Here is a 25,691-nt window from a genome sequence, read left to right as displayed (position 1 = left end):
TGTCGGACTAAGATGCTCTTAAATCTGGGAGTAATCTGGGTCCTAAACTCCGTATGCTTCAGGTCAAACAACACTGCAGCATCACTTAGAGTTAAAAACTGTCTAAATTCTTTCATCTTTAATAAAACGATCAGCATTGCTGCTTTACCAGGTGTAACTATAAAGTTTAACTTCCAGGCATCCATGAAAACAAAAGTTATTACATTTAACGGAGTTAGAAGTTAGCAGGAAGCTAGCGGAAGTTAGCTCGCTAGTTTCGCTAGTTACCTAAGCATGATATAGCATGTTCTGACGGAGAGATTTCTGAAAAAAATCAAACGTACAGCTCTGCTATCACTTCCAACATAAATGAAGACAGGAAACTAAACAGCAGTGACGTTTGTAGGGTTACTGAAGTTGGGCTAGCTGGTATATAATGATGTGCTACGTGATCGCTAGCGACACAGCTATGTTAGCATAACATAAACAGTGAAGCTGGAGGACGAACACTAACACTTTTCCACTTATAAAAGTTAACGTGAAGGTTCTTCATGGTTAGAGACAAATGCAATCGCATGGCAGGATGCTGTAAACGGACCAAACTTCAGTCAGGAGAACAACTGAGATAATCCATCCACAATACGAGGTTAGTCATTAATATACTGCAACAACATGGGAATAGAGCAGCTGCCAGAGAATTCAACATTAATGAATCAATGGCACAGAAGTGGAGGAAGCAAGAAGAATGAGTTTAATAAAGTTTGATTTATCTGACTGCTTTGTTTCGCTTAATGTGCCTTATAATCCCGTGCACCTTATGGTGCGAAAAATACGTACTGCACACTGCAGTTTAATGTTGCAAAGCACCTCTTTTTAACTTCAGTGGATATTATACATGGTTATGCTCAGGATATGTCAGCCCATTTCTACTGGAAATGCCTTTTGGTTAAACTTTCAGCAAGGAATTTGCATTTGCACTGTTACATTTTTATAAAGCTTTAATGTACATAAAAACCAGCTTCTTGTTTAAGTGAAAATAAATGGAAGGTTGTCTTTTTGCGCTAGTAATGTTGTGGAGTTGTATTTTGTCTCGCATCAATTATATCGTCGGTTATATCGTTATCGCAAATTTTCAAATATATATCGTGATAAATATTTTTGGCCATATCGCACTGCTCTAGTTGGAGTCATTAAGTATAAAAATACTAAGCATCATCTTAAATATGGGTTTGTTTATATTAATTCATTATAGACAGCATAACATGATAAAGTCACGACTGTTAAGGATGAAACACTTTATTAAGCAGAGTGGAGGATAAGGTTTGGAAAACCCAAAATGTAATTTTGATGACGCAAAGTTTAAGGGGGAAATTTCACCAGAATCAAGTGTTGGCTGTCGATGCTGAAGTTGCTGATTTTTGAGTACCAGTTAATAGAGCTGTTTCTCATACTAGACTCTCTGATGTACTCAGTTATACACTGATTAGAAACAGTTTGTGCCATTTTATTTTATTATACTGTCGTATAAAAAATTCACTATTTTAATCATTTCTCACATTTCTTAGAAGAAAACTACTTTTGTTGACCTTTGTGAGACTGTAATTGAAGTCTGATGTTCTCCTTTAGTCATCAAAGCTGTTCCAACATGGCTGGAAAATGGCTTTTATAATAATCAATTAGCCTTTTAACATGCTATGCTTACATTACGTAGCCCAGTGTGGCTGCATGAAAATGACATATGAAGCCCATTAAAAGTCTTAACCACTGTCAATGCCCTGATTATTTGTTATTGTTAATATTATTAAAACCAAAACTTTGATTACACAAAAAAAAGAAGGCGATTTCTAAGTGACCCCAAACTTTTGAGTGAATCGTGTAATTATATTTGAGACTTTGTAAAATGCTGGCAATTTGAATTCAAATTGGGACTTAAATGATTATTTAATTGATGCCTATCACCTTTTACTTCAGTGATCAGACAGTGAAGAAGCAAAATTTAGGTTTTCGAAAATTTTGCTGGATTTAAAATTCTTACATCAGCATCCTCAGATAAACTGTGATACATCTTCCAACTTCTTAGGTGGATCATATCTGGAAGCCTGTATGGTACAGATACACAAACAGTTGCATAATTAACCTTTATTTATTCGTGAAAATAATAACTAAAATATGTTAATTATTAATGTGGGTGTCCTTGTTATCCTACTTTGAGTTTGTGGCAGGATGGTTATGTTTTGTTTTTTTTACAAATGACATCTTCTTGTATGTGTTAATTGCTGAGTTATCAGATTCCCTTCATGCTACTCTTTTGTGGGTCACCAACACACTCACACACACACTCTTCCCTCCTGTCACTATGCTCTTTAAAACCAACTCCCTTTCCTTCTCCTGCACACACACACAGCACCACGCTCTATTATGCTCCATTATGTCACCCCCTCTAACCGTTCCTGAAAAAATATCTTTCCCTCGGCCGTCCTCCGCTGCGCTCCCTCTCCGTGCATTCCTATTTTTTTCTCCACGCTGCCTCGCACCATTCGGCTCGCTCTCCCCCGTCTGTCTTTCTTTCCCTCTATCTCTCTCGCTCATCCCTCGCTCCTGTGAGACAATGTCTTGTAACAATACTGAGCTTAATCTCTGTGTCAAAGCCGTTTTTCCCCTCCACTGAGCACACACACACAAACACACCACATACACTTTCACTGAGCTGTCGCTGTGCTTTTTAAAAAACATTAATGTGTGGGGGGTTTTATTTCTTTTTCCAGAGAACGATGAAAACTCAGACATATTTTATATGTAATGCTGCCTTAAAAACCTCCAAAAGATTCTCTTAAAACTTACAGAAATCTCTTAAAATATGTTCAGCCCTTCAAGTTTGTTGTGCATTTTCACACACAGTGCTTGCTGTACGCACTGATACTTTCCCTTTTCCTTCCTTTATTCCTGCTCTATATCCTGTGATACAAATACACAAGAAGTTTATCTATTTAAAGGTGGAAAATTATCAAAAAAGAATCATTTATTGGTGCAGGAAAATGATGATTTGCCAATTATGTGAAATTGTAGCTGTTTGTTTCCAAACTCAAATTAGTATTTGATATCACTACAACTAGCTTGATGTTAATTTAGTAAAAGCTCAATTATTTAATAACATTTTGGTAAAAACAACTTCGCTAAACTAAAAAACTGGATCGGAACAGACGTTTTCCGCAGTGGTCGTAAGGCTGATGAGGATGAGGGTTTAACGACTTGTTAATGTCAGTTTGGCTCTGTGTGAAAGCCCGAACTGGCATAACAATAAGTTAATATTTGGGATATTCTTGTGTGATTGCTGCAGTTTAAAGAGATGTTTTTTCTCCAGCGAGGAGCCTAAAGGTGTTCGTTGTACTAGTGGCTAATGAGGAGGACAAATACAGACGTGTGGAGAGGGGGTGGTTGATTGGGGCAATAGTTCCTGTTTTTCTCTAACTTCCAGTGTACGTATACACACCAAAAAATTCAAATAAAAAACAACACTGTCTACATTCCTTCTTATTATTTAGTCCCGGCACAGTGTTGACATACAATTAGAGCTATATTTGCATAGACTTGCATGGAAAATGTAGGCTGCAGAACAAAAAGCAAATTCATCTGAACATGTAGTGCCACAATGTAATGTGAGCATTCATACGGAGGCCCAGTTCAAGGCAAATTTGATGATAGAGCATCAGGCAAATAAGTTCCAAAGAAAACATCAGCTGTGCTATGATACGTCTACATCAACAAACAGGAAGCAGCAATAAGCAGTCCGTCTTCTGCCTCTTTTTCGAAGATTTGTTACCTTACAACCAAAAGTCATCAAAAATTTCTGCACAATGGATCATGTTAATTGGTATGATTCAACAAAAAATACTTTAACACAACCTGATGCTGCTAAAAAGAGAACACAAACATAAATAACAAACTCCCTGAGGTTCCTTCCTGTTAAATGGCAGTTTATCCTTCCCACTGTCGCCAAATGCTTGCTCATAGTGGGTTGAGTGATTGTTGGAGCTTTCTCTGTATTATTGTAGGGTCTTTAATTTACAATATAAAGCACCTCGAGGTGACTGTCGTTGTGATTATGTAAATAAAACTAAATTGAATTAGTTTTAATTAGTTTTAATTCAATTTAGTTGAATTAAAACACACAACATTAGAGGACATGTTGTGATTTTGCTATTAAGACCAACAGTTCTATTGCACACATGCGGAAAATCCCAGCTCTACGGGAACATGTGCATGCGGTGGAAATGTAATGTTAAAGCTCTTTTTTTTATATTTATGATGCTCTTCTCGTACAGTTCAATCGATGCATCACCTCCCAGCTGATCAAGTGGTTCAGCAACTTCAGGGAGTTCTACTACATCCAGATGGAGAAGTTTGCTCGGCAGGCCATCAACGAGGGTGTGACTGCTGTCGAGGAGCTGACTGTGGGGCGAGATGCCGAACTCTTCAGGGCACTCAACATGCACTACAACAAGGCCAACGACTTTGAGGTAAGCTGGGCTGTCCTTTTTAGGGGACGCCAGGTGTATTAATTTGTATAACAGGAAGTAGACGTTCCACTCAACGACAGAAAATATGGAGAGAAAATGGCAAATAGGGAGGGAAACTCAAAGTAAGCAACAGTGGGAAACTGTCACTCTACAGCACGTCTGTACTACTTGATATGTTGTTTATCTATGATGCTTCATTAGTATCAGAGTAACTAAAAAATAGTAATACCCTTAAAAAGACAAAAAGCAGAACTTGTGTATTTACTCACTGTATCATGGTGTGTGTGTGTGTGTGTGTGTGTGTGTGTGTGTGTGTGTGTGTGTGTGTGTGTGTGTGTGTGTGTGTGATATTTGTTTCATTTAATCAGCTCAATGATTTGCTTTGGTCGGCTGTCACTGTTTACCATTGCTTTAGGTACACCTGCACTAGTGTGTAGCTCACATATTGAAAGTTGAAGCAATAAGATATATCGCTGCTTCAATATTGTGCTCCACCTTTAATGGTAAGCCCTCTTAAACTTATGTTTTATCTTTAGTGGTGTTCTCTTGCAAAGTTTGGTGGTTTAACTTCTCTCTTAAACCCATACAAAATCTTCCAAAAACATGACATTTTTTGGAAAAGGTCTTTTTTTTTGTTTGTTTGTTTGTTTTTTAATAAAAAATATCTGTTTGCCAAACTTTGGAATGCAATGTCAGGTTGCCTTCAGTTTAATTAAAGTACCATTTTTCTCCAAACATTTCAGAAATCAAAAGCCTCCTCGATCTAGTAAGACTGAAAAGTTTCCCATACTTTCTACCCGTTTCTCTCGTTACCGGATTAAAACTGAATTCAGCGTAGCTCAAACACACTCACTCACACAAATGTCCTCCACCAAGTCAGCTGTTCAGAGTGCAACAGTCACCTCACAATTCTGCTGAGGTGTGGATGTTGCTGTGTGTGTGCTCGATGAGGCGAGAGAGGACGCCGCTCGAGGCACGGGTGTCCTTGTCAAAGCGATTTGCAGAAGTCACATTCCGTCTCTCACTTTTCCTCTTCCAGTATTGGTCTAAGGGGACCTGAGGGCCCTTAAACTATCCAATGTAACATCAGCAGCATTTAGATGTCCATTAGCTTACACCTTATCACTGACACACACGCACACTTCGCTTTTTCTTTTTTTGCTTAAGGATACAAATGCCAAAGCTTAAATGGATAAAGAGACTCGCAGACACGACACACCCTCATATTCATGCTGCAAAGGGTTTGTGATATTGAAGTAGGCTATTTGGAGAAATGAATAGCAAATGCTTTGCATAGTTTGCATAACAAGAGTCAGGTAGCATTTCACAGGTGTGTATGAAAAGAGCATGTACAGGAAGCGGACACACGCATGCAAATAATGAGTATGTGTGATTATTTATAGAGATAGGAGGGTCAGGTTTAAAGTTCAAACTGGGTCCAGAAGACCTTTAAACCAGGGCTCAGTTGCACTTTTTTGGCCAAGAAGACAATCATATTTGACTTTCTAGAGGAAGTAAAAGTCACAACAAGGTTTCTGTAGGTGAACCTGTGGTAGGATCATTACTAGCTGTTTTTTTTTAAAATCATCAAAAGCTTTCAGTTAAGCTTTTGATGACAGAAAGTGTTTGATTTGAGTTTGTACCGTTCATGCATTCATTAGTTGCATCCATTTGACTGCACAGTGCAGTTTGAAAATCAGCCCACAAACTCTTTAAACCTGAAACTGAGCTATTAAAGCCATTAAACACGTTTTGTTAAGAATTAGCATGTGATGTTGTGCACTTGTAACCAAACACTGTTAAAAATGATCTTATTTGTTCTTAGCTGCATTTGATTAAACTTTAAAATAAGGGGACTACATTAAAGTACTGGAAAAACATCATTCAGTGGCTAGGTTTTCGCGTACAAGACAAACACAAAAACTAGAGCCTTATCGAGACCACAAACCTTACGTAAAAGATGGAGTCTTGAGTTGAGCGTGCTCAGTGGTATGTACTAGTTTATTGCCAATTAAATAACATATATATTATGTACCGCCAAAGCACAACAACAGCAACCTCAAGGATCTTTATATTGTAAGGTAAAGACCCTATAATAATAAAGAGAAAACCCCTAAAATCAAGTAACCCCCTGTGAGGAAGCATTTGGTAAAAGGGGGAAGGAAAAATTCACTTTTAACAGGAACAACCAGACACAGGGAGGGCTGAGGGAAAGAGTCAGCTGATAAACTATATTTTACTGCATCTATTTTAGTTTAACTGGGACAAATATTACAAAATGAGTTTCATATTGTGTTCATTTTTCACTTTAAACTCACAATTGATAGACAAATAATAGAGAAATAAAACCCAGTTTAGGGTCATAGTGGGGCTGAAGTCTAGCTATTATAGTGAGGTGAGATTCACCCTGAACAGTTCCCCAGCCTGTTGCAGGAATAACACATTCACACTAATGGCCAATTTAGAAGTGCCAGTTAAACCGACCCATGCACGTCTTTGTACTGTGGAGAAAATGCAAAATTCCACACAAAAAGACCCCAGCTGGCCGTTAGATTCAAACTCACGACCTTTTTTGCTGTGCCAACTGACTCCAATATACAGCGGGTTTGAGAGGTCAAATGAACTGCACCTTAAGAAAACACCAGCAAATAGAAAAATGCTGCAAAAGCCCACAAAATACTAAAGAATGTGAATAAAACACAACAGAAGTGTTTCTGGGGATACAATAATGGGACGGACAAGCCGCGGAAGTGACAAGAAGTAAAGAATGCAAAGGATTGAACTTGGTATTGACACAGTATAAATCAGTGTTGTTAGGGAGAAAATGATGCATTGAGTATTTTAATCTTATGGTTCATATGAAATAAAGCTGTTTGCTCTTTGCTATTAGCCGTTTGCTGTTAGCTTGTTGTTTCTGCCATGTTATTGTGTCCCCAAAAACACTTGTTTTCTTATTTTTGTATTTTCTTAGCATTTGCTGCGGGGGGTTTTTCTATTTCCGATGTATTTTATTCATCTTTTGTTTATTTTTTATCTGTTCCCATTATGTTTTTTGTGCTTTTCAGTGCATTTGCCCTCTCAGGGCCACCGTACCTATGTGATCTGCCTAATTTTTTGCATCGGAGTAGCTGCCCTCTGCTGGCCATGGGAAAGAATGCCGATTATGACAGGTTTTTGCAGTTGAAGGCAAGGGGTGTGATTTTTTTTGTATCCGAAGCTTCATTTTACATTTGTTGTCCAGCTGTTTTGGTCACATGCAGCTACACAGTGCGAAGAGCGAGATACTTAAAACATACGCCAGATGGGTCCAGCACCTTGGTCTGGTGATTCAGCTTGTTTGGTAATTAGATGATAGATTGTTCTTCAGACCTGGAGGCCACATCCAGCTTTTATATAAAGTCAATAACTTATTATTAGCCTAGTTGGTCTTAACAGATGTCTGATTAAGAAGACTTGTGGTGAACAGTAAATATAGTAAATCAGTATAAATACAGATTGTGTTAGAAGTTATGAAGGTTGATAGTTATACTATAAAGCTATAATGCTTGTAAGGACATTAGAAAAAGGTCGAGTGTTCTCCAAGCAATGAAGTGTTTGTAACTGTGCATATACATTTTCTTCCCCTACTTTGTCCCCTTTCGTGCCTGCCTCTTCCTCCTCCTCCTCTCCTCACCTCCCTCCTTCTTTTCCGCCCTGAGGGAACATTACTGGCTAGGGACCCTCTCGCTCTCTCTGTCTCCTTCTCTTTTCCCCTCTCTCTCTCCCCCTCTGTCAAACTCAGAGGCGTGAAACTGGAACCACGGCCGATTCAGCAAGTCTCCCGACATGTACACACACACACAGACACACACACACACACACACACACACACACAGAAGTCTTCTCCTTTCGCCAAATTTAGCATCATCAGAGTTCCACCTTGGTTTGTCCCCATCGCACCTCCCTCCCTCCTCTCCTTCCTCCACTTTTTGCTCTTTCCTTGCTCCCTCTCCTTCCTCCCCCTCTTCCTGCTGAATGTGTCCTCTATTGATATGGTCTCTTCGTCACCTCCTCTCCTTCGCATCCTCCTTTCATTTGCCTTTGTCCTCTCCTCTCCTCCTCTTTCTTATCGCCCTCCAATTCCTCCCCGTTGTCCCCTTAACTTTTCCCTCCACCTTTGCTCTAATTTTTGTTCTTCCCCTCCATAATCCTTCCATCCCATCTTATGTCTACTCTTACTATTGTGTCATCATCTTTATTATTGTTACTTTTTACATCTTTGTACTTCCAAGGTTATGTTTTCCTGGTTAAAATGGAGCCAAATCTTAACTAAAGCTCTATGTGGTGAATTTTTAAAATGGCCCATGCTTCGGTTGAGGAAACAAAAAAGCCTGTCATTAGTAAAGTTACAGGGCCAGCATTTTAAATAGTTATTGCAGTGGAAAGGTAAGTGATGTGTGTGTGTGTGTGTGTGTGTGTGTGTGTGTGTGTGTGTGTGTGTGTGTTGGCGTAAACAGGCCCCAGTAATTATAGCACCTTCATTAATTACCTTCTCCTCCAGCCACATTCTTTCAACTCTTCTGTCTTGTTTACCTCTCCCTCTCTCTCACTGTCTCTCCATCCTTACTCTCTCCTCACCCCCCCCCCCCCCCCCCCCCCAATCTCTGAAACAATTTTGTGCTAATTGCAGCTCTGCCCACCAACTAATGAGGAAGGCGAAAAGAAGAAGGAAACTGGAGTAAGGGAGAGAGGAAACAGGGAATAGTCTCATCTTCAAAAACCAAACAAAAAAAAGACAGAGGGGTTTTCTTTGCCAGGACGCTCAGGGAAAGGTGTCAGCTCCTACCTTCTGCCAGGAGGGAGAGAAATGTTTCCTCTTTTTTTTAATATACCGAGAACAGATTGACGAGTTGTTGGTTAAGGCTGCCAGCAGCATTAGGCGCGCCGCTCCTGACTTGCCTGAGAGTGTGTGTTTTGAACTTATTAAGGATTTATGCTTTGGTGGGTTAGGCCTGCCAGAGCAAACGGGAGCACATTCCTAAACATGCAGACTGACTCCACCAGTACCTGCTCAGCTCGGCTCGTCTCGGCTCAGGCTTTAGGGTTTTCCATTAGGTGGTAGTGCCTGGTACCAGGAACATTTTTACCCCTCAGCCATAAAAGGCTGATGAGGTATTCTTCTCACCCTGCGGGGCGGGCAGCTGGGTGACTTGGACACCCAAGTTGGTGAATGCGATAAGTTCAGAACAAAGTGACATAGGAGTTTCAAGTTGATGCCACAGGTGTATCTACTAAAAATCTCAGACGAGCTTGAATCTGAGTGACCTTGACCTTAAGGTCAGAGGTCAAGTTTTTTGAAAATCTTTTGAACACGATAACTCAATAAGGAAGTCACATAGGACTTTGATACCATAGGCGTATCTACTTGGAGGCTGAGGCCAGAGTTCCAAGCGAGCTGAGTCGGTCTGAAAATGTGGCGTCAGCAGACTGCTCGCCACTGATTGGTGGCACTCGATGAGTCGTGAGAGCAACAAGAAAAATGACAGCATCGCCTTGATATCTGTGTTTGTGTCTCATACAAATGATGTCACGGGACTTTAATCGCATTGCTGTAACATCTCTGCACACATTAGGTGGTACACAGTTGAAATGGAAAATGTTGGAAATTGGGTCGAGTCCAGCCGAGTGGGAGCTAGTGGAAATTATACTTAACTGTGGAAAAATGGAGGCCTGGTGCGTGGATGGGGACGAGACTGTTAAGTTTCCATGTGTGAGAATTCAATGAGCGATAAGATGTACAATGAGATGTTTTTATGAAGCCTTCTAGAGGACGTTCTCATCTTTCCAGTTCAAGGATCCTTACTGTCTCTGTCAGCACAGCTGCACATCACACACACACACACACACACACACACACACACACACACACACACACACACACACACACACACACAAATACACACAGATACTCATTTGTATTTGTCTGAAAGGAGCAGAGATGCCCTCCCTTGAAGGGTGGGTGTGGTTTCTGCTAAAATCTACCCTTTGACTTTGAACGACACATACACACACTCACTCACAAACACCTGGAGGCCACAGGCTGGTCACACACTCATATTTCAGGGCTATCCGATTTCATAAGCTGTGCACTTCATGAAAGGCTAAACTCCTCATGTCTTTCTCCGCCGTTTTAGATTCTTTGTTACCCTTTCGCTCTCGTTATTCATCTATTCAATCGTCTTTTCCGCTTCTTCTTCACGTGAGCCCGGTGAAAAGGGGGTCTGAGCTCAACTCCCAGGAATCGATTTTGGGAGGCGTGTTTCTCTTCACACTGGTAACAATAAAAAAAACAAAACCCTGAGTGCAGATTTTTTCCCCCATTTCTTAAATATGCGTTCTCTGTATCAGCGTCAACCTTAAGTTTGTCATTGTTCCCTTAATTTTAATCAGTCTGTCTGCCGTCCTCACCTCTTCTAGTCATAACCTACCCAGAAGGGACAAACACACACACACACACACACACACACACACACACACACACACACACACACACACACACACAGTAATTCATCAGCCCTTTTGAGAGGAGGTGAATTTCAAAGACTACACCTGTCCTGCTTTCTTTCGCTCTCCACCCTCTTTTTTTTTTCTTCTCAGCTCTGATCTCTGCCTCATTCTGCATTCAGAGCTTTGGACTTGGTATTTAAAGTACGCTCGCTGTGCTTCATGTGATGTTGGGTTTTGAGCACTTCTAGAGACACCAGCTTTTAATTTGACACCACCCCCAGGTATTTAATGTTTCCCGCCCTTGTAAAAATATTAAAAGAACAAATTAAAATACAAATGTTTAAAAGGGCGTAAGGGAACCAGCTCAGATTAACAGTACAAGTGTTAGTCCTCTATGAAGCTGTTATACCATACTTATTTGCTTTGCTGTGTATATGCCTGCGTAGGTCAGGGTGAAGGGGGATGGGCACTACAGAGGTCGGGACAGCGACACCTGACACCAGCATCCTGTAACACATTGTGAACTGCAGGCTATTGAAACACTTAGGAAAAGATCTGAGTCGTGCTAAAAGGTGAAGTCAAAACACTGAAGTGTGTCTCTAATTATGAGCAGACACAGTTTAACGAGAGTTTCCTCGTGACTTCACTTCTCTACAAAAGCCTTGAGGTTTTGAAAGGTGCATTGTTTTAATTACTCATTATAAGTTGTATATGTGGGACTGGGTTTCTGTGCGACACACGCAGATCCATAAATCACATGAACACACACTCTCGAGGCTGCTGTCATTCCAAGAATGAGCTCCGAGTCTTCCCCGGCATCTCTTGCTTTCTATTGCTGGTTGACAGAGAGCGGTATGCTGCAGACAATGCCACCTGCCAGTTTCTGTCACTATAATTATAGCTATCTGCCTGCAGTGTGTGTGTGTGTGTCTTAGTATTCCAGTTGAGAAGAAGAAGGCATCATCTTTGTCACTGAGCCTGATTGGAGTCACGAGGGGCGGTTTATGTGTGTGTTTGTGCATGTGTGTGACTGTGTATGGTCTTCCTGTAACTCTGTGTGTGTGTTGAGCATGCAGTGATTCCCTTCTCCTACCCCAGCTGTCTCCTTAGCTTTAACAATAGGCCTGGTAACAAAGACGTGGCCTTCAGCCTCTATCATGTGATGCTAGTGGTCTGCAGCCTCTCAGTCAGATGACCAAGGCTATTGTTCTTTATGGGTGACACACATAAACGTACGCACACAAGGAAGACTACACACACACACACACACACACACACACACATCTGAGGAGGAACAGCACGTGTGTGAACAGGCACGCGCGAAACCGGAGCAGGCGGAGAAACGAAGACGCTTGTAATGATAGCACACAAAACGCAGACACTGATGAGATAGTGACAACAGACACACACACACACAGGCCCAATCTCAGGACGCAGACCCTTCCTCTCAGTCACATGCCGTTTGAACAAAGAGAAACGTTATTGTCACTGTCCTGCTGACAGTGAGATCAGTGACTGATTGACAAAAGAGCAGCTGAGAAAGGAAACATATTGCCGATGTCCTGGAGGAGCCTCCAGTCTCCACTCTGACTTCTAATGTCACACTTACTGACTAAAAGCTCACACTCAGGCACTCACAAATCACATTGTTGAGAAACAGATGAGACGCATCGATATGCCGTCAAATTGATATTTATTCACCTGTGTGTGAGGAAGCTGTGAATCAGCATCATGTTTCCTGATTTACGTGGGAATGGCCGCTACGTGCCCACTGCGAATTTCAGTGACTGTGTCAAAGAGCGACTTAGGTAGCTCTATGTTATTTATGTGAAGTGGCTGGGAGGCTGAATGGTGTGTGGCTTTTTTTCAAAAGCTCCTAAATGTTCGGGGTCCCCAAACTCACAGCTTCTAAGGTGTGTCACGCTAAAATTATGCAACCAGAGGGCAAGATACAGACGCAGGTGAGCTTTAGGAGGCTTCTTTCTTAATGATGAACGGATGAGTTTAAATGTAGGAAAACAAAGGAATGCAGACACAGATGGGATAAAAAGTCAACATCTTAGGGCACATATAGCTCACTAGGTAGTGCAGGTGACCCATATGTCAGTAGGCTCAGATTCAAGCCTGGCTGGGACCCTTTACTATGGTTGTGGTTCCCTTTGTTTCACTCTCTGCACAGTTCGGTCAAAAAGTTTATCTTCCAGCCAATATCTCTGACTCAGCGTTTAACCAAACGTTAGTCTTACAACTATGCTGAACGCTGTAACACTAAGCACCACAAGCTAAATCTAGACCGCTGTGAGATCCACCACAGGAAAATATGAAATAAAAAAGATTTTTTTAAGACTGAGCCAGAGTTAACAGGTAAGATTCAGGAATACCCACCAGCAAATGTGTCCGTCTGCATTCACGTTTCCTTCCAGATGTTGATTAGTTGACGAGTGGGTCCTGATAGAGAAGGGGGCACCAGTGGAGCTCATCAGGAACAGGAGATTTATTCTCTATTGCAATGGATTGACACTCAGACTTACCAAGTGCCCATTTTTCCAATTTAAAAATGCCGTTAGATCTTTTTCTATATGTAGAAGAAAAGGAGATTCTACTCATGCATAACATGGTCAGAGCTCTGGACAGTCACATTGTCTAACATTAAGTAACATAACTTTGTGATGTGTTGGGCTCCCAGGCGTCTTACCACTTCCTCTTTAAAGCTTACCTGCTTTGGTTTGGACTTTTTTCTTTCTCCCCTCAGCATACAACTGCTGAAATGCTGAAACAATGGCTAGCGGTGATGCATACATCTACCAAACTTTTACTTTTAAACTAGATTCAAACGCTTTAAAAAAAACAACAACAACAACAAAAACAGGGCAGCTCTGTGTCATTTGGATGTCTCTTAGACCTCTAATCAACAGAAAATTGCACTGAGCTAAAATACAGAATGTTCCTGTCGAAGGAGAAAGGGTGACAGGAAAAAGATGTAGAGGGAGAATGGACTCTCTTTGCTGGCTGTGTGTTTGTGTGTGTGTGCCTGCACGTGTGTGTGTGTGTGTTTGTATTTTCCTGCCAGGGTGTGTGTGACAAGAGCCAGGTCTGATAGCAGTGAAAGCGAGAGAGTGAGAGAGAAGGAAAAAGGAAGCAGATGCCTGTGTGTTGGCACAAAAAAAGATACATCCACTCAGTGCCTCACACACACACACACTCATATAACAGCATTTGCTCAGTCCACAGAAGGAGCAGCACATGAAAGAGTTCCAGTATTGTCTCCATGATAGAGAAATACTCCACTGACCGACAGCACAGTGGACCTCAAGGCCACAGAGCGAATTAATAGCAAAGAAGAAAAAGACCGTGAGTGTGTGTTTGTGTGTTTGATGTGAAATTAAAGAGACTAAGGAGGAGGTTTGAAAAAGACAAGCAAGGTCAAAAATGATCAATGATCAAGCAAAGCACGCAAGTGAAAGCATTCAAGCGAATCTTGAATCAAATACAGACATCTCCTTCACTGACGGAGCGAAGCAGACAGACTTACAGAAAACAGAAGGAACAACACACACACACACACACACAGTCTCTGTTTGCACACCTTCATAGTCAAACATATGGTGTTTGTATAGTGATTTCTTAAGAGCACAATCTGTCTGTTTCCTCTTTCTGTGCAAGACGGCGAGTGAGGATGGAAAGGAAAAAACAACATAGATAGACGAGCAGAAGACATATGGAAAGCAGAGGCAGCTGAGGACATGAAGACACAGACACACACACACACAGAGCATATGCATCACTCTGGGTCTCATGGTGACAACATGAAGAGAAAAGGCATTAATCCTTCTGGGAGGATACGGGGAGTCAGAGGAAGAGGAGTGGCTTAAATTCAGAGGAAGAGGGAGGGAAAAGGAGAGAAAAGAAGGTGAGCAGGTGATGAGCGATGCAGAGGAAAGCATAAAAGGATGGAGGGAGGCGGTGCCATCACTGCTGCTGAGTGACTCTGATGTCCCAGTACTGTCACAACATCAGTGATATCAAATCAGTGACCTAAATTCATAATTTTCTGAACAACTGCCTATTTGTTACCTCAGTTAGATGTTATCTTGCTTAGTTTTTATGCTAAAGACTAAGTACTGCCTGTTTTTAAAAGCACACCCTCAAAACAAGGATCACATCCTTTTGTGTCAGCGGAGGTCGGTGGATTTTGCCAAATATGGATAAACATCGGCATCACATTGTAGATGACAAGGATGGCAGACCATAAAAGAAAAAAGAAAAAAAAAAACAGGAAGCAGAGGGCTAGAGCTGGTAAAATACGCCAAAGACTTCTTTCTTTGGAACGACAATGGCGTGACGCTCTCGTTGTTCTGATGCTGTCACTGTGGCCACCCGTCACCAAGCAAATGCAGGAACAGTTGTTACCAAAGGTCTTCCTGTTCAACAGCATCCCCGAAACTTCTTTTAGGAGCCCTAAAGTAGGTGTACTAGGTGCAAATGTAGCATCTTAACACAAAAATGGCCTGTAGAGGCCTGGATGTCGGAGTTTTGATTCATAATTTGTGTTAAATTGATTTTCTCCACTTGTTGAAAGCACAAGGTCACATCAGGCCTCACCTTATCTTAAAGACCTCATAGTACCATATCGCCCCATTAGAGCATTTCACTCTCAAACTGTGGGTTAGGGTTACTTGTGGTTCCTAGAGTATTTAAAGTAAAATGGGAGGCATAGCCTTCAGCTTTCAGGCCACTCCGCTGTGGATCCAGCTCCCAGTTTAGATTCAGGAGACAGACACCCTCTCTACTTTTAAGCTTAGGCTTAAGACTTAATAAAGCATATAGTTGGGGCTGGACCAGGTGACCCTGAAGCTATCATGTTTTGAATGTGTTAAAATGGGACAAAATAAACATAAAAAAGTAACCCACTTATGAAGGGCTCTCCTTTATTCTAAAAATATTTGAATGCAACCTTGCCCTTTTGTGCTCGTGGCCCGCACTGTTAAAAAAGACTAAATTAGTAAACAGGCGTAACTGTTGCTAAGTGGTTACCGGTCGTGTTCGTGTTTTCAGGCCGGGGTGCTGACATTTTCTTTCGCTGGTGATCTTTCCTTTGTGTTTTCAGCCACAGCAGACTCCACTATGTTTGCCAACAGCACAGTTATCCCAATCTGAACTAGAGATGGCACAATACCACTTTTTTATGTCCGATACCGATACCATAAATTTAGATATCTGCCGATACCGATATGAATCCGATATAGTGTTTTTTAATCAATAAAACTGTTTTTTTTTATATCTTGCTGCATATTGTATAAGTTCATACTCAAGTTTAAAAAAACAACAACACTAAAGCTATTCTGTTATACCTGTATGTAAAAAATACACTGCACCCAAAATATTTCATAGTTCAGCAAAACTGATCAATCTAATGAACTTAAACCTACTCCATCCTTCCTATTCTGGTATTTTAAAGAGTAAGCAACCTAACTAATAGGGTTACAAACTTCCAGCAAAAAAAAAAAATAGGGAACCACCCCCCACCCTCCACCTCATGATGCTTAATCGACGTAATCAATTTTAATTTTTTCAACTGCAACTTGATGCAGTGTGAAAAAAAAATGCACAGAAATAAATTATTTTTCAAGAATAATTAAATAGATTCAACATCTTTCTTCTACAGAATTGCAGACTGCACAGATCATACCTTCCCAAAGGAAAAAGTAGTATAGCTTACCAGGGTATATTAGACTTAACAGTTACTATATATAGTAATGGACTTCTATATATTTTACATAAGATTAAAACTTTGGGTGTAAGATTCAGACAATTATTTATTAAAAGCTAGACATTTTAAACGAGAATAAGAAAGAAAAGTATGTCTTTGTGCCCCCTTTTCCCTGTTAATGCCCTATCGGCCCCCCTGGCTAAACTTTGCTAGATCCGCCCCTGCACAGTTACCAGCCGTCAGCTACGTAGAAAAAGATCCTGGTGTAGAAAGTAATATTAAATAAATTCTAACAACAGATTATCAAGTTTAAGCTGGTTTGGTAGCGAGGCTACAAATACACACAGCCGCTCTATCACGTGAGCACACTGCTCCGACATGCTACGGTTATGAGCCGAGTTACGCCATGTTGCAAGTTTTGTGAGGTGCTTTTTTGATATTTAATGGATCGATTACATTTTTTTATTTCTCTCCGATATCTGATCCAGTAATTTACATCAGTATCGGACCGATCCGATATTACGTATCGATATTACGTATCGGTATCGGTCCGATACTGATGTAAATTAGTATTGCTTTTACCGCTACTAGAAACACAAAACGCATCAGATTTAGGAGAAAAAAAATTCAAATTTTTTTGGGAAATCCCTACTTTTAAACTAGTATAGAAATGTACAAATGAAAGAAGAGAATAGATGGACTGCGATTAAATGTGTCAACAAAAGAAAAACAGCAGTTCAGATATTCACTAGTCTCTATAAGCGAGGGTGATGAATTTGCCTGACGATAAACACTCTGATTTCTCATAAGAATAAACTTCCAGGAAGAGATCAGGAAAGGATGAGCCTGTGAGGCGGATGATGAAGGGATAGAGCGAGTGGATGAGAGAAAAAGGAAGGAGACAAAAAAAGAGAAAAAGCAGGAGCGAGGGCGTCCCAGTAGGCCTCTTTGTTGGGCAGCGATTTAGAGATTTACAGGCTCTTGTCCTTCTGTGTGTGTGTGTGTGTGTGTGTGTGTGTGTGTGTGTGTGTGTGTGTGTGTGTGTGTGTGTGTGTGTGCACATCTGTGTCTGTGTGTGTGAAGAGAGAGTAATTGAGCCTCCCTTCATCCAATATTTACCCACCAAACCGGAGCAATCATGCGAATTATGTTTACTGGGAACGAAGTGTCTTTCTTCCTCTTTAGCTTTCTTTCTCCTTCCCACTTTCCCCCAATCCTCCGCCGTCTCTCTCTCTCTCCTGGCAACTAGATACCAAATCAAGATCCTAGCCAGGAGTAAATCACAAACACACACGCACACACACAGGGAAAACATGCCCATCTGTATTGATGATGGCCTAATTTAGATCTCTTTATTGGACTGATTTACGATGGCCAGACAAATCTGGGCATCTGGACCGAAGTATGTGTCTGTGTGTGTGTGTGTTTGTATATGTGTGTGTGCGTGCGTGCGTGCGTGCATGCGTGCGCGCAGGGCTGTCCAGTTAAGCCGACACCAAACCGGACACACAATATCCTCCCTTCTTTGTTCCCTTCTTTTCTTCCTGCGTTTCTCCCCCTGCCTCTCTTTGAGTCAGCGGTGTCCTTTTTGTCGTCTTGCTTCAGCACTTTGAGTTCTCTCGCCGCTGCCGCGATGACACGCGTCATCCCGAAAAACACACGGTGATCATCACGCTGAAGAGGCGCCCGCAGCAGGGCACTTATAGGTCAAGGTCAGCGAATGTCTCGCAGTGCAAGTGTGCAACTCGACAGTTTTTGCGATTTCAGATCATCAGTCACAAACAGCAGACGTGGGAAAATATTTCATTAGGTGCTAAAGGTGCATCGGAGACTACGACAGGCTCTACACCACTAACATACATGCAGAGAATATAAATGTCAGTGCGGAAATGCAATTTATGCAAGGAGATGTTGAAACGGAGGGGATCTGTGTTGGTTTAAGATAAGAGCCGATTTTAACAACTAAAGGATGAAGGGATGTGCTCTGGGAGGGAGAGGACGCCTCAAAGGCACATTCATCTTAAAGATCAAGCTCAGGTTTCAACTTTTATTTGTCCCACGGGCAGTTTCACAGCAACCATTAACCAGCATCTTGACTTAGTGGTTTTCTCTGATTTCCTGCAGAGGTAAAAAGCAAGTATGTAGTTGTAGCACCTCCCGAGGTTTGATGGTATAATCTAGTTTTTGCTATGAAAGGGAATTATATTGTATTCTTTATAAATGATGTCATGGTTATAGCTTCTGTCTGTATTAATGTGGCTAAAAAGACTAAGAAATCCAAGATGATGTGATGGTTTTAGACCTGTGAGGCTAAGCCTGTACAGGAGCTGTAAAAGCAAATTTAAAGTATAACAAAAATAGTTTTAAACAGTCCAGAAAGTTTGATCTACTGCCCTTTTTTAAGAAATGCAGACACAAAGTTCTGCTAAGAGTTTGTTAATAATATTTTTAATGAACTGCTTTTACCCAGTTACAGTTTCCACTAAAAATAACAGAAAATAATAAATATATTATTCCCAAAATGCTGGCTTTAACAATTTAGATTAAAGTTTCCATGTATTTCTGTTATACTTATATACATAGTAATGTAAGTAATGTGAAATGTGAGATTTAACAGAATCTAGTCAAATGAAATTTACTTGATTGGTATCCATTCTGTTTATACAAGCACATTAATAACATATTTGACTCATTATTAAATAAAAAAAAACAACTTTGATTTTATATCTTTCAGTTGCATTTTGTTCAAATTGTACATGTTTATTGAAGATGGAGAAACTTTTCTTTTCTTTTTAGTGCAGATTAGATTAGAGTCAGCTAATAAAAGTATTGCTACAAAGCCAATAAAATGCAGTTAAAGTCAAACCAGAACTGGGAAAAAAACTGTTTCAAGAAAAGCTGAAAGTGTTTTCTTGTGTTGACTAATTAATGTGGAAAACCCAGTCACTAAGTGGTTATTAAAATGTTTTCAGAATTTGCAGATTGATTATGATTCAGCTCATAAACCATGACCCACTGCTCTCACCTACATAAGCTTCCTGGTTAAAGGTATCGGTACCGGTATCGGCAATACTGGCTTTGTATTTGCTTGATATTGGATCGATATCAAAATCTGTGCTATCGCACAGCGCTGACTTTCATTCAAGCTGGAAAATGTCAAGGATTTCCAAAGTTTATCCAAGCGTAGTTTTTAAACAGTTGTTGATGAGCCTGATGGAACCACGTCAGGAAAGCAAGAGTGAGAGTTTGTTCCATCTCTGCATGCGATGCATCATGAATTTGGGAGGAGGTGGGATGTTTTGGGCTGTTTTGCAGGTGACACTGCTGGGGACTGATTAAGAATTCAATAGGCTCTCATCCAAACTGGTCACAACAGCACTGTGCAAAAACACATCGTCTCATTAGGTTTGCACTAAGCGGAGCCATCATTTCTTTTTCCAACAGGACACACCTCCAGCTGTCCAGTGTACTGTGTGTTTTTATGGGTCTCAAGACGTTTTCACCCTCCCTAAGCTACAGGGCTTTCTAACTTATGAATTAAGCACTGAATTGAAGGACAGTTTAACCACAGAGAGTGACTGTGCACTGCATCTGGCCTCCACTGCAGAGTGAGGGGAAAAGCATCCAACGCAAGTGCACCACACATGTGGACGTTCCTTTAAGAGTGTAAGGAAAGCATTCCAGGTGATGACCTCATGAAGCTCTGAGTGGATGCCAAGAGTTATCAACATGGAGGCAGCTACTATGAAGAATAAGATGTAAAGCATATTTTGCCTAAAAACTTTGCTTCCTACAAAATTCTGTGCATTATGCCACTTTTTATTTCTTCCACAGTGAGGTGGTAGGAGACCAGAATCAAAAAAGAAAAAGCAGATCTGATTTTAGAAGTAGACTCCTTCACTGTGTTGTAAGGACTGGTAGATGCTTCTTAAACAGGTAATGCTGATATTTGGCTTGTGCCAACTGTGCCAAAGTCTTTTGTTCAACCAATAGCATCACTACAACTTGGGCCCCAATCACACAGGCCTAACAGACCAGGCAACCTCTGGTCGCTAGGGAAAAATGTGTATTCCCTGACTGACTCCTGGAGATTAATGGCAGCAGGGAAGTAAAACTGGTCTGAAAGATAAATATCGTAACATACCCGCAGACCTCTATGCGATGAAAGCTAGCAAGTTGCGAAGGTCTCCAAGCTAAATAGTCAAGTTAGACACAAATCAGAAACAGAGACTGTCTGCCTTCAAAGTGAAAATGTAAAGGTGAATCTTCCTCATTTATGGTTCGTGTTGAATGTCACACTCAGTAATTGGTTAGTGTCTGCAGACAAGTTAGCTTCTTCTATGCAAACTACGGGAGACCAAATTTTTCAGTGCAGACTCTCTGTGTAGGTAACAACTTGCAACCACTTGCAAACCAGTTGGGGAATGGTTGGTTGACAGGTGGTCTCTGACCTCTGTTACTGTGGCCTAAGTTGTAGTAATTCAAAAGGTTGAAAAAAAATGGCCATCGTCCAGAAGAGCATAGTTGGAATAATTTGTGAAGCCAAATATCAGCATTATTCCATAGCAAACAGTCTCAAGGCCTGTGTGACTGAGGCCGTACTTCCCACACAGACTCTCTCTCTCTCTGCTCTTTATATTACTTGATATGGTCTTAAGTGACCTGTGATTGGCTAAAGTCTCACCTATATGCTACATTTTCTAAAGCCTGAAAAAGACCTCAGTAGAGTTTTGACTACCCAAGCTTTAATCTACTGAAGACTCTTTACTGAGTAGGTGTGTCCAAACTTTTGATACCATCCTGGAAAGTTTTAACTTTTATATGTGTGTGAGAGTAAGCTTGTATGTCGTGTGTGTGTGTGTGTGTGTGTGTGTGTGTGTGTGTGTGTGTGTGTGTGTGTGTGTGTGTGTGTGTGTGTGTGTGTGTACAGTAGCGTCTACACTAAGACAATGACAGAGGGCCTCATTGAAATAACTGTGGTCTCAGGGGGCCAGCTAAAAAAGAGAGAGGGTAGGTTAGGGTAGACAGAGTATATGAGAGTCCAGGGAATCATTTAGACTGCGAGTGTGTGTGACTGTGTATGCGTGTGTGTGCGTGGAGTGATTCATCCGTTCTGGTGGCAGCTAACCTTGGCATGTCCTGCCACGCGTGACGGGGGTTACACCCAGACAGCTCTGTGCCGTCCTCCACGTGTGTGTGAGCTTGTTGGGGTGTATAGGTGGGTGTACCTTGCCTTGAAGAGTCAGCTGTGTGTGTTTGGGTGTGTGTGTGTTTGCATCTGCATACAAGAAAAAGAGCCAAAAAAGAAGAATAAAAGGAGACAGGGAGGAGGGAGGAGGGGGAGTATCCCAGTCAGGTTGTTTAGTGTCTTTGTATGATCTTGCCCCCGGGAGAAAGGGCAGGAAAAAAAGACTGAAAAATGTGTGTGTGTGTGTGTGTGTGTGTGTGTGTGTGTGTGTGTGTGTGTGTGTACCTCTCTGTGTGCCATTGTTCTGTTGTCAGAGTTACAATGACACACACACAGCATTAAAATCTACACACACACAAACACACACAGTCTGACGGATCACACACCACTGCTCACCTGTCATCGTCAAAGACTGCGTGTTTGTGATCTGCCATTATGTGAGAGTGTGTGCGTGTCCACAAGGAGCATGCATGCACACACACACACACACACACACACACACACACACACACACACACACACACACACACACATACATCTGGGAGTTGTTAAGAATGGGGAAGTACAGGGAAGGGAAGTTCTGAAGAACAGTTTACTGACAGGAATAGTAATATTTGGTCACCTGAAACAGCCGCACGCTTAATTCTTCATCATTTTGCGTCATCAGCATTCTGGAAGCCGGCCTGCTCACTATTTAAAGATTTATACATGTGTGTTGTTTTTCTCTATTTCAGTTCTCCCTTTTTTGACAGCGTATTGTTTAGTATTAGTCACGGCACATGTGTATCATGTCATATGGCATAAACCAACCTGTTCAAACAGTTACACAAGAATGTGTCTTTTTTTATTTTGAGTTCTTCTTCATTTATTTTATGGACTTTTATGGCCACAGAAATAAAATGATCTCATTTATAAAGCAAAAATAAAATTAGTTGATTAACTATAAAGTATGCGCATGACTTAAACTGAATAAAAACATTAAATAAATAATTTGCAATAATCGCCAACATGTACGTGTTTACTCTGAATCTCTGAGCACATTTCAAGTTCAAGTTCACGATCCTCCTTTTGTGCTGCTGTATTTTTTACATAAAGACACGTCTCAAGTTGTCCTGTGATGTAACAGGATTTAATATGAATTTAAGATCAGCTACAATATTAACGCCCCTGATTCTCCTGTAGCTGTTCCTGCAGCAGAGCGCCAACATCTGGTGAGGACTGTTACAGCGGCAGATTAATATCCATAGTTTTGGCACTGGATACTACAGTCACATCTGGCTGCAATGTTCTAATGTCCACATCATTTTTCAGTTACTTTCCCTCTTGCACTCCAGGTTTTCTGAGGTGGAAATATGCTGTGCTTGTGCAGAAAGAAATGCAGAAACACAAGTGGGAAGTTTTTCCTTCAAAGATCAAATTGGTGATATCACCCATGATTTATTTTTTTCTCCTTTCAGGTTCCTGATCGATTCCTGGAGGTGGCCCAGGTGACCCTTCGTGAGTTCTTCAACGCCATTGTGGCTGGAAAGGATGCCGATCCATCCTGGAAGAAGGCCATCTACAAAGTGATCTGCAAACTGGACAGCGAGGTTCCTGAGGTCTTCAAATCCCCCAACTGTCTACAAGAGCTCCTCCATGACTGACTAGGCCAAGGGAAGAAGCAAAGCAAGCTAGACAGACCTCCGAGGACAGTGAGAAGACTGTAGGAAAATGCCGCCAAATGCTCGGAGTTAGACTAGTCGGAGGTCTGTGATGAAATGCGATTGAAGGTTTGTGACGTTCATAAAGATATGAACAGGCAGTTCTGTTCGGAGGCTGCCAGAGAGCTTCGCTTATGGTTATCATTTGGTCAGCCCGTCTTTTAAAAACAAGATGTTCTATGAAGAAAAAAAGCTTTTCCTCTTACATGAGGTGCCGGGCTGCGACCCAGAGTGCGGTTATGCTCAAATTAACATATTTTGTTGGGGAAATGAAAAAGCAAAATGGTGAGAAACAGAATCCCATCGAACTGGCAGAGAAGCTCCTCGTCCTTGAAAACCCTCGTCTTCTCTTTTTCCTCCGCCTTGTTTAAACTTTTCCATCCTTCTCCGGAGGAACAAAGGTGCGATGAAGATGACGATTTGACCTGTGACTTCGAGTCAGGGGGCAGACTAAAAATTAAAGAAGATAATATATGAAAAAAAGATCTTTTTATTGTGGATGTTTTTAAGTTACATGGACATTTTTGAGACAAAAAAGTGGTTTGTGTATTTTTTTCTTTCCTTTGTATAAGCTTACATCCTCTCTTCTACGACATGCACACAGATACACCCCTCATAGGAAAGCACAGTAGCATTCCCAAATCCTCACCTGAATCCAGACAAACTGGGCAAAAAACCCACTTAGTTGTTGTTTATCTGATTCATTTCCCCTCCTGTTTTTACTTAAGCCTCCTCTTATTGTACTGAGACTTACTGAGTGTCTATATTGACTGTGTGGCTCTCTCCCTGCCCCATCGCTCTCTGGCTGCCCCCTTCTCTTCACATATCCAGAGCATCAGAGATTCATCAGTACTGGGTTTTTTAGCAGATGCTAGAATTGACAGCTGCAAACATTTCAGATGAAAATCCACAGTAACTAAAAAAAAAGTAAAAATCTGTTCTAATGCATTAATTCAGCAGCTGCATTTAGGTCCTAATGTCAGCAGACTGAAATGTTGCTGCTTTTTAAAAATGTTTTATTTGTTTGTTTGGACCAACCCTGTATCTCCATATGCTGTTTGCGCAGGCGTTCCTTAAATTGTCTTTATTTGATCTGTACATGATCTGTACTGAACAGGCAAATAATCATTTTAGTTCCCTCTGGGGGACAAATGATATAATGCACGTTTCCTAATCTGCTGTTACATACGCACCAATGTCAAAACGATAAGATGAGTCACTGTTTTCTTTACAATACTTAAAAAACGTGGCACTGATTCATGAAACAAATTCTTGTGATATGTTTGAGGCTTGGTTTTGTCCATGATGCCCCCCTTAAGGCCTTCACTTTAAACCACTGTGTCACATTTCTTTTTAATTAAAAGTGTTGAAGATGTTCATAGATGCAAACAAAACAACGGTATGTCTCAGATGGTGCTTTGGCCACAGACTAATCTTTGGAAAAAATTGAAATCTGTGTTACACAATCATGATTTTTTTTTAAGTAATCATTAAATGTCCTGATAAGCACCAAACCAGTTCCCCAGGTACTTCCTCTCTGCTCTGGACAGCTGAGAGGGGGCAGCTGCACCGGCCGGGTCATGTGTGAAGTGTTTAAGGTTTTAACAGCTGAAGAAGAAAAAAAAGAAACAAAGCAAAAAAGAAAAAAAAAGAGACAACAAATGCTGATATTTGTAGCTTGTATAGATGTAATAAATACTCTGATCACTCTGATATTGTTATTATTTATAACTGAAATAATTATTCCTTTTAATGTTATTCTGATGATGATGATTATTAATGCTTGCTACAGATTTGACCAGTGGTTTAATCATGTTTATCCATCAAACTGCAACATGAAATAAATTATTCTTTGAACAAAAATCAGTCGGAGGTCGTTTGTAAGCTCGTCGCCACTTTCTTCCTGCTCTGTTTGCGCTCGGCTGAGGTGCGGAGGGCGTTGACCGCTTGAACGCACCAGCTCGCCGTCAACCCAAGCAGTAACTAGGCAACGCGATGGCCACTTTAACTCGGTCCATGCCCTCGTCCCCTCCCTCCCTCTCTCTCTCTCTGGATCCTGTATAAGGGGGGGGGACATGTGATCCCTTGTTGTTGTTGCTGATGAATTGAAA

At 41.1% G+C, this 25,691-nt stretch overlaps 1 protein-coding gene across 1 annotated transcript in view; it reads left to right on the top strand.

Annotated features, from left to right (window-relative positions):
- Positions 1–25,446, top strand: part of prox1a (prospero homeobox 1a) — a 43,752-nt gene extending 18,306 nt beyond the window's left edge. Inside the window, exons 6-7 of the mRNA XM_086281927.1 lie at positions 4,302–4,496; positions 23,338–25,446. Of these exons, the coding sequence (XP_086138053.1) occupies positions 4,302–4,496; positions 23,338–23,523 (381 nt within the window). The 3' untranslated portion in view covers positions 23,524–25,446. The remainder of the gene's footprint in view (positions 1–4,301; positions 4,497–23,337) is intronic.
- Positions 25,447–25,691: the final 245 nt, after the last annotated feature.

The sequence above is a fragment of the Aulonocara sp. 'chitande type north' Nkhata Bay genome, linkage group LG23 (assembly GCF_057382095.1).
Source record: "Aulonocara sp. 'chitande type north' Nkhata Bay isolate Kocher_YH1m ecotype deep benthic linkage group LG23, A_spYH_male_GT1.1, whole genome shotgun sequence".
Taxonomy (NCBI): Eukaryota; Metazoa; Chordata; class Actinopteri; order Cichliformes; family Cichlidae; genus Aulonocara; species Aulonocara sp. 'chitande type north' Nkhata Bay.
This window is presented reverse-complemented; position numbering and strand designations above follow the sequence as displayed.